Source organism: Corvus brachyrhynchos, unplaced genomic scaffold (genome assembly GCF_000691975.1).
Source record: "Corvus brachyrhynchos isolate BGI_N302 unplaced genomic scaffold, ASM69197v1 scaffold62, whole genome shotgun sequence".
Taxonomy (NCBI): Eukaryota; Metazoa; Chordata; class Aves; order Passeriformes; family Corvidae; genus Corvus; species Corvus brachyrhynchos.
The window spans coordinates 3379668-3389456 of NW_008236629.1; the positions used below are offsets into that span (position 1 = coordinate 3379668).

General features: G+C 48.3%; 1 protein-coding gene across 1 annotated transcript in view; it reads left to right on the plus strand.

Moving 5' to 3' along the window:
* IGF2 (insulin like growth factor 2) overlaps positions 1-4870 on the plus strand; it is a 9679-nt gene extending 4809 nt beyond the window's left edge. The window contains exons 2-3 of the mRNA XM_008644270.2: positions 2161-2327; positions 2772-4870. Of these exons, the coding sequence (XP_008642492.2) occupies positions 2161-2327; positions 2772-3014 (410 nt within the window). The 3' untranslated portion in view covers positions 3015-4870. The remainder of the gene's footprint in view (positions 1-2160; positions 2328-2771) is intronic.
* The last annotated feature ends 4919 nt before the right edge of the window (positions 4871-9789 follow it).

Below are 9789 nucleotides of genomic sequence, written 5' to 3' on the forward strand. Positions count from 1 at the left end.
AACTCTCCTTCTGCCCCTGTCAGGATGCCTTTGTGGAGCAGCTTAATGCTTCAGCAGCCTGCCATGGATCGAGTTGGGCACTGCGATTGATAGGAGCTGAGCAGGGACCATGTGCAGTGCAGGATACTGGTGGCAGTGCACCTCTCCCAAGGATCTTACTGGGCATTTCATGCACAGAGATACATGCAGCTGGCCCCAGGCTGGCTCCTGTCCCCATCTCCTTTGACCATCACCACTTGGGCTGCCTACTCTGGCACTGCTTGAGCTGTGGGCACCCAACACACCTGTCCTGCCTTTCAGGGGAGGACCCAATCCAGTGTGTTTATTGACCACAAGAGAGAAAGTAAATCTCCTAACAGTGTTTCCTTCGATGAACCTTTGCCGAGGGGGAACCATCCTTCTCACCTCCCTGCAGGGCTGGTTAAATGTCGTGCCTGAAATTCTTCTAGAGAAAAAGAAAAGGAAGGTGATGGCACAGGGGGACGAATGTGGAAAACAAAGCATTTGAAATTACTCCCAAAGGCGGGTCTCATGGTATGGATCAGCTGCCCCATCACCCAGCACCTGGATGCTGTGTCTGTTTGTGTGACCTCTGAGCATGGTGGAAGTACACCAGCATGGACCAGAGGGCTCCTAGCCTATGGGAACATGACTGATTTTAGTAGAGAGCAGGTGCCCTGCTGCCAGGGCTATTACAGAGCCATCAATGAGGCACTGTTGTGGTGTTTTCCATGCCTGCATTGCACATGTGGGGCTGCACTGAACTCGCAGGACCACATCCCGCATTCATATCTGTACTGCACATCTGGGGCTGCTTCTCACGTGTGGAGTTGCACTGTATGTATAGAGACCTGTGCTCTGCACTTTGTCCCGAGGCACTTTGGATGGGCATCCAGGGTGGGATACCCTCCAGAGAAAGTGGTCAGCTCCACATAAGCCAGCCTTAGATCTTCACTGAGGCCTAATACTTGAGTGCCTGCTTCATCAGGAGTGCAAGGGGTGTGGATGATGGGTCATGCACAGGACCAATGTGGAGGGTCGTGTGTGTTCTTGTGGGCCAGCTGGGAGGTGAGGGCTCGGCACGCTGTGGTGAGCATGGTTAGGCATTGCACTTACACCACTCGCTCTCAGTTTTTCCCATGCCCAGAACCTCCTGGCTGGGATGTGGTACCGGATCCTGTTTGCAAGCCTCACTGTTGCTGGCCCCTGTTTCCCTCCCTGGGAGCACCTTGCGCTGGGAAGAGGTGCTCATGGCAGACTACAGAAGCCTGGCTGCAAATCCCACAAACAGCACAAGAGCATAACATGCTACGTGCAAAAGCATGGAGAAAATCCTTTTGTTTTGGGCCAGTTTACATTTTGGAAGTCACAATTCCCAAGCAAATTTGCTTTGCATCAGAAATTCAACTTTACCCGTCTCTTTTACTTCAAGAGGGGGAGGAAACACAGTAAAACTGATGTAAGCTTTTCCTCTGGAGCGCTTTGGCCATATCATTAAGCAGTGATATGAAATGCACTCGGTCATTGCTGCACCAGACATAGGCTTTTGCATCCGTCTGCAGGCAGAAATGGGAGAGGAACCCTTATTAAAAGATTAAGTTTAATAGCTATTCTTGGCGGGTGTGGGAGCCTGTATTCTTTCTGCAGCTGTCTCAGAGCTGTCCCATCTGGTAAAATTTAGCCGCCTTGGTTCGCTTCACCTGCCTGAGTGTTGATCTGGCGGAGGGAGGTTGGCAGCCGCAATGCTGTGCTGCTTCTTTCTAATAAAATTCGCTTGCCAGGATCAACATCAGAGACGGTCGCAGTAATCGGCGCAGCGCCGGCGGTCAGGCTGGGCTTGAGCTTCCTTGCCTCAGCTGTGCCCAAGAAGGCCACCCATGCCAGAGATACAGGAGGGAGATAAACCCCATCATTTAAAGTGCCTTTAAACTGCTGCTGGAGGCACGTGTTGGCATCCAATATCATTTGTCTGGGAAAGTCTTAACATGAGACTTGGCTGGTTTGTAGGCACATGTCAGCTGGTATGGGAGAAGTGCTGCTGGTTTTGAAGCATGTGGAGCCCACCAATCTCTGGTGGCTGGAGGTGGAGCAGGTGCTATGGAGCTGGGGAGAGGGTCCAGCACAGGTTGGTGGCTAATGCCAGGATCTCTGCTGTTGCAGGCAGACCAGTGGGACGAAATAACCGGCGGATCAACCGGGGGATCGTGGAGGAGTGCTGCTTCCGGAGCTGCGACCTGGCTCTGCTGGAAACATACTGTGCCAAGTCCGTCAAGTCGGAGCGTGACCTCTCTGCCACCTCCCTGTCGAGCCTGCCAGCACTCAGCAAGGTGAGGAGGCTGCGCAGGGATGGTGGTCCTCCTCGGAAATAGAGAGAGAAAAGACAGGAATGCTGTGGGTGGAGAGGACAAACTCCAGCTTCAAGGTCTGATGTTTCGGCAGAGCTTTTGAGAGACAGCCACCATTGGCAAGTCGTGCCAAATAGCCTGCCAAGAGTCAGCGCCTAGTAAGGTGGGGAACCAGAGGTGGGCTGGGTCAAGGAGTCATGGAATGGTTTGGGTTGGAAGTGACCTTTAAAGGTCATCTAGTGTAACTGCCCTGCAATAAGCATCAACCGGATCAGGTTTCTCAGAGCCCTGTCCAACCCTTCTGTGACTGTTTCCAGGGATGAGGCAGTATTTCCATGGGAGGGATGGAGGTCCAAGAAGGGAATCCCCATCTGGAGAGTGGGCAGGCCTGAGTGGAGGCTAATATTGCTATCCTTCTCCTCGCAGGAGAGCTTCCAGAAGCCCTCGCACGGCAAGTACTCCAAGTACGACGTGTGGCAGAAGAAGAGCTCGCAGCGGCAGCAGCGGGACGTGCCCAACTTCCTGCGGGCTCGCCAGTACCGGTGGCAGGCAGAGGGGCTGCAAGCGGCCGAGGAAGCCAAGGTGCTGCACCGTCCCCTCATCTCCCTGCCCAGCCAGAGGCCCCCAGCGGCGCGAGCCTCCCCGGAAACGGCTGGCCCCCAGAAATGAACCCTGACCAGCTGTCTCGATTTTTGATCTCCTGGGGAGGGCGGGAGGACTGGCGATTCCCGACCCCCAAGCCCCTCCGTCCCCGGGGCCGCTGAGCCGAGGAGCGGGGCGGCGGGGCACCCTCGCGCCGCTCCGGCCCCAACCAAACAACTGACACAGCAAGGAGGGGATGGCGGCGGCAGTGGCGAGCAGCACCGCTCCCACGGCATCTTCCTTTTGGGGTGGGGGGGAGGGTTGTTTCGTTTCCCACACCTGTTTCATTCCCCCGCGCCCCCAGTATTTCCAAACCTGTACTTGCAAAGGGACAGTTTGGCACTTGAACTTTTTGCTGCTGGGTGCTGCGTGACATCCCTGGTGCCAACGCCAGAAGACAAAAGAAAGAGCAAGAGGGAAAAAGGATATGAAGTTAAATTCTTTTTTTAATCTTTTTTTTCTCGAGAAGAGTCCATTCCGTGTCTTTCTTGACAATAAAGTGAAAAAAACAATAGAACGGGGAGAAACATTGAGGGATAAAAATTTTTTGCCTCATTCCCACCCCACTTTTTTTCTTCTTTTTTGTTTGTTTTTTTTTTTCTTTTGGTTTTTCTTATTTTTATAACTTTCTTTTGCACCTTTAAAAGAAAAATGTACCTGAGAAGAAGTTCGGAGGAGCCCCCATCTGCGTTTTTGTGTGTGTGCTTCATTACAAGATTCCAAATCGACTTGCACCTTTTTGAAATCACCGATGACGGGAGAAAGAGAGGAAGAGGAGAGAGAAAGCAAGAAAGAGAGAGGGAAAAGGAAAGGGGAAAGAAGAAAAAAAAGAAAAAAAGTGAGCTGATGCTCACTTTAAATGGAGGAGGCGTCTGCATTGCACATTTGCCACGGATTTAGTTGATTTATATATATAATATATTATATAACTTTTTTGGCAAAAAAGCACTATTTTTATGGGACATTTTGTGTAGTATCTGAAGAGGGATTGTAATGTTTAAAATGTGTTATGGTGCTAAAGTAAGTTGGAAGGGAAAAATCCCAGAAATAGCAAGGGAGGGTGGGGAGGGAAGGACAAGATAGCGAATACTGAACTTGAAATTTTAGCTTTTCGTTTTAGGAAAAGTGTGATAAATGTGTTTCTTTTCTCTTCTGAAATATAGCTTGGTCATGACCATATGAGCTAGTTGGCTGTTACTCATGTACACAGATGCACGCACACACAGAAATACATCGACACGCATCCTTTTTTTTGTTTTAAAAAAACAAAACAACACAACCACCGCGACTTAGACTAAAAGGGAACTGTTCTGGAGAAAAACTATTTTGAATGGTGAAGGTGTTGCCAGTTAGAACTCAAGGCCCTGCTTCTGCACAGACCCCCTGGCCGAGCTTGGCTTCCCGAGCCATGGGGAATCTTGCTCTTCCCCACCGCTGCTCAAGTGCCGATGGTGCAGCGAGCAGGCGCGCGGGCAGCCCTCACCCCAAGCCCTCGCAGAAGCAGCAGTTCCACCCCTGCCATCTCCTTTTCCTTCTCTTGCCCTTTGCGTCCCTCTCGCCGGACCCTCACGTCCCTGCTCCGCACCCCCTGCCCTCCTCCCCTCGCTGCCCTGCCGGGGGCTGTGCAGGAGGAGGGGCCCACCTGCCCCAGGGTGGCCGCAGGGCTGGGACCGCTGCATGGGATGGGGGGAAAGGCAAGTCTTTGGCTTGAAGCTCGGGACTCGGTGAGCGGATGGGTTTGAGAGGTGGGCAGAGGGCTGTAAAATAGGTTGGGTTTAAAATAATATATATTATCTGTCTAGGAACCGTAAAAGGGGGGGAATCAATTACATCTCCCTAATATACTCTCACTTGCTAATAAAATGGGGACACTCTGTTAACCAGTTCTGTACTTGCTTTGTCTTATATATCCATACATTTAAAACATAAAAAAAAAAGACTACTTGAATTGTATTCTATTTCGTGGTTTGGAGGGGAGGGCTAGGGGCAGTCTTGAGAGGGGGAGGATTTTAATGTATAATCCTTTTGTTTGTTATTACCTTGCAATGTTGAGCCATGAAGCCTTTGTTTAAAAAAAATGGCACTGCAATACACAACAAAAAAAATCCTTTATTTATTTTATTAAATATATATGGAAAATTTTTTTTTTCCTTTTCATGTGTCTTTTTTTAAAAGAAACTTAGTTTTTATTTTTTAAAAAGAGAAGTAAAAGCTTTCCTGGATGCTTTGTACCAAAAAAGAAAAAATTAAAAAAAAAAAAAGGAAAGGAAAATCTGTTAAGCAAATAAATATCCATCCAGAATATGAAGCCTGACTTTTTCTTTTACTTTTCATTTATTTTTGCTCCTGGGCTGAGAGTTGGGTGGGAAGAAGGCCACGCCAAGAGCCACTCCCTGTGGAGGAACAGAGTGTGCTGCAGCTCCTCTTTTGGAGCTCAAAATTACAAAAGGGCCTGTGGTACCCTTAAACACAACCATGAAACTTCAATCCTGTGGTAGGTGCCCCCCTGAAACCCCCAATCATCTGTGCAGTGATTCTTGGTGAGATCTGGAGGTGTTTCCCAGCAGCTGTGGGGATTTGCTGAGCTTTTACCAGTTTGAGCTGTTCCCAGAGACCTGAAAGCTGGATGGGAACTGAAGATGGCAAAAAAGAACAAAGAGATGCTGTGTCTAGGTTAGGTTTCCTGACAGATGGTGTTTCCCTGGTTTCTTGGGGTAGATATAGCTTCTCTTTAAGTTTTTTAGGAATCCCAAAGAGCTGCTTTTCATCACATATAACCATCATGCACCACTGCAAATCGGAGGTAAAACACTGCAGTTCCAGTTTGGTAGTAGAGCAACTGTGGGTAAAACAGTGCCCAAGCATCCCTAAAGTGGCAAATCAGTCTGACACCACATTGACTGTGCAGCCCCACTGGCATGGCCAAGGCCTCTGTTGTGCTGTGGGGCAAGAACCTTGCCAAGCCCAACCTCCTGCCCCAGATGATTTGGGCAGGAAAAGATTTTCCATCTTGGAATTGGAGTTGCTCATTTAGACCCTTGGAAATACATGTTTTAAACCAGTTTCTTTTTAAAATCTGCAATAATAAAAAAAGAATTTTTTTTTCATGTTTTTTTCTCCTGTGATTTTTGTGGTTGATCAGGGAGGGTTTTGTACAGATGCAGGGCTGACTGCTTCCTCTGGACATGTACTTTATTGCAGGTGGAGAAAGGATGTGTCTGCCTTCCTGACCACGTTCCAAGACCTGGCACAGGTTTCCTTTTTATTAAAATGTGTCCCTGTGAAGAGTGAGGACTGATTTCATTGTGCCTTCTGGTTGTCACTGCTGGAAATTTTGCATTTGGGAGCTTTGGTCCTTTTCTGCTCTTTGCTGTGTAAGCCACTGTCATGGGGGGCATTTAGAGATGATTAAAAAGCAAGCAAAACTTCAGCCAAGTCTCTTGCTGCTTTCCCCAGGAAGCAAAGCAGCAAAGCTGGAAGCACCATAAGGGTGATGATGATGTTTCCAAGCATGGCTTTTCTTAAACCCTCTTTTTTGCCTTATCCTGTCAAGAGTCACCATGGGGCCAGACAAGAACAGCTCATTCCTTTGGATATTAAGCGACTGTTCAAGATGTGCCATCTTGCCTTTTGGCTTGTCAAGGATGGCCATTCCTTGCAAGGAGAGACAGAAGCTGCCTCGGAGCATCATCCTGGCCAGAGGGTGGGAGTCTGAATGAAACTGGACCTTAGCTTTGTCTCAAGTATCTTCTGTTGCCTGCAAAGGCTCTTTGCAAGGTGGCAGGTAAGTCGTGGTCTTAGCCTCAGACTGCAGGCTTGAGAACAAACCCAAGACTGCCATGTTTTCCCAGAAAGATGGGCAGAACTGGCTCTGATTTTTGTCATGATGCCTCTACACGCAGGGACAGCTCTGAGTGCTTAGCTGCTGGATTGCAGGAGCATGGGAGGCTGCAGCAGTGACTGGCAGTGATCCCTGGGGAGGTACAACTGGCACGTCCGAGCTCCCAATGCACCTCCACATCCAGCCCAGCTGGTCCAGGGACCTCCACCCACTGCCCTGCTGACATGCAAGAGGGTGGGGAGGCAAAGGATAGTTTCGGCAGAGAAGTCCCAAATGCTGCTTAGAGACCCAGGAACAACTGGGAAAGCTAATCCTGCATCCTAGCCCAGCCCCAGCTCGGGCCCCTGGGTCTCAGCATTATCATGTAGCTCTGCAGGCAGCAAAGGGCAAATGTTTTCTTGCATAAAACATCTCTTTGGAGGGCATTTTCACAGGTGATACACAGATACTGGGAAAGAGGGGAGGTCCAGCTTGCTGTGTGGAAGTGGCCACAGTATTATATAAATCAGTGTCTCTGAATTTGTCTGGATAGGGGACAGGAAAAAAAAAAAACCACTAACCAACAGTTACTTTTCCTTTTTTTCCCCCCCTCATTTTATATTATTTCTTAGCTTTTTTTTTTTTTTTTTAACCCAGAATGCAGCTGAGCTGTTACCTAGTTTTCAGTGAGTTGTACTAGTGCCATCACAATGGACTGAGCCTCCAAACTGGTTCCACTGTATCTCAGAGCAGCTTCATCCCTTTAATCCTGCCTGCTCTCAGAAGTCTTTCAGTGATGTACCTCGCTGCACTAAATGAAGGAACTAGCTGCACCAGGTGAAGGGAAGAACCATGTTTGTTGTTTTTTAAAATCACCTGATTTCCTTGTTGCATTTGTTATTGTCCACTGATTTTTTTAAATGGCTGTGGGGAGAGCCTGAGAAAGGTCCTGTTGTACCATGGATTATTTCACTCAGCAGTAGGCAAGAGTCAGATGCTTTCTGCACCTTTTGTGCTTTTCATTTGTAATGCAGTATCAATAAAGCAAAGCACTTCTAACAAGCTCCTGGCAGCTGATAACTTTCCCCCCTTCACTTTATTTTCTAAAGAGCAGGTGAGTCATAAACTACCCCGAGGCTGGGGTAGCACAGCAATTCCAATGCTCCCAGCGCAGACAAAGGGGGAAGCCTTATTTTCAAAGATAAATAGACCCCATGTCCTAAGAGGGGTCTGTCATTGCCACCAAGGAGCCAGCATTGGCTTTCCCCCCCCCGCAGGTTGCTGAAGGATGCTCTGACTGTCAGCAGGCAGCGTGCAGTGGCAGACATGACTTCAACCTGCTGGAAAGGCACAAGTCCTCACAGGAATCTTGGCCTGCTTTACTGCTGCACTCCCAGCTGTGCACAACCCAAGGAATGCACTTGCTCATTAAAATCATGTCAGAGTTTGCAGAGAGCCCTGCGAGAGCCTCTTTGCCTGACTTCTTCTTGTACCTGCCAACAGCAGACTGAAAGCTGAGGTTTCCAACCTGCCAGGCTCTGGCTCAGGGACCAGCAATAGCCTGAAGGCAGGAAATTTCTGAACTAGGGTGTTTTTTTGACTTGGGCAGCATGGGAGGTCAAACTTGACATGTAAAATGGGCTGTTCTGGTCTTCATCTGGCTGCTTGCAGCTCTGGGTTTGTGTTTCCAGGACAGGCACAGCAGGCAACAGTGATCAGAGGAGAGCCCCATGGTGGAAAACCCATCTTCATGTATGTTCTGCAAAGGGCAACATGACACACAGCTTTGACCAGAAAGTATTAAGCATATCACACTTTCAGATGGAAAAAGGCACTATTCAAATAACCGAGTAACTCCCAGGTAGAGCAGCAGAGACAAGTGCAGAACTTGCACCTGTCACCAGCAATAAAATACCTGTTTCACTTTTCAAAAGTACTTGGAATTAATTCAGCTGATGCTGACTTTTCATTGCTCTCACATCTTGTTCTTGAACATGCTTGTGTTTCTTTGTTGGCCAGCTTTACAAAGAGCATAGCTCACAATTTTAAGTCCGTGAGGTGAAATAGTACCAATGATTACAATGTAAAACAATGTATTTGTATGCTTTTCCAGGGGAGAAGTACTGGCACAGTCTCTTTGCCTCCCTGTCCTCCCATCAGCTTGTTTAAATGAAGGTTGTGCTCCTTCTGTACAGGACCACATCCTTCAGCTGTGTCAAACTTGAACTGATTTAGAAAGGCGGTCAAGAGCCAGGGAGCTTATTATAAAGCTTGCCATTACAAACAAATATTATAAAAAAAAATTATTAGCAGACATCTTCCCCCAAAGTTTCTAAGTTTCTTGTCTCATTGCCTCTACTGGCAGGCCAATGGTGACTTACCACTTCTGGTGGCTAGAAACCACCTCCTAAATACCAGATGAAGCCACCTATGACCACAATGGCAACCCTGTCTTTTGTGTTCTCTCCCTGGATGGAGGAACCAACTCCTTCATTTCACCAAGGTGACAGCATTTTGGGCACACTTTTGTTAAGCTCCATGTGAGGAGCTGTCTTGGTTTCGAAAGACAGGTGCCTGCTAAGGAAGGCAGGAGCCTCCCTTGCAATGGAAAATGTAACCCCTTCCCTCCCAATCATTATAATCTTGAAATTAAGGGGCTTTCAGGCAAAGATACGAGAAATAGGAATAACAGTTCTTTACTAATATATATAACAGGGCAATAGTACAGAAACACTGGCTTAACCTGACAGGGATACGACCTGACACCCTGTTGGGCAGGGTGGCAGTAGCAGTCTGATTAAATGGTGGCTGCGGTCCTCCTGAAGTGATAGCTGAGGCTCTGTCAAAGTGGTGACCCTGTAGAAGGGCCTGGTCTTCTTCTGAAGGTCCAGTGCTGGTTATGTAGCTCTTATCCTCCAGGAATCCAGTAGGTGAGGACTGACTGTGGTGTTCCAAACCTCAGATTATATCCAGGCAGGAATG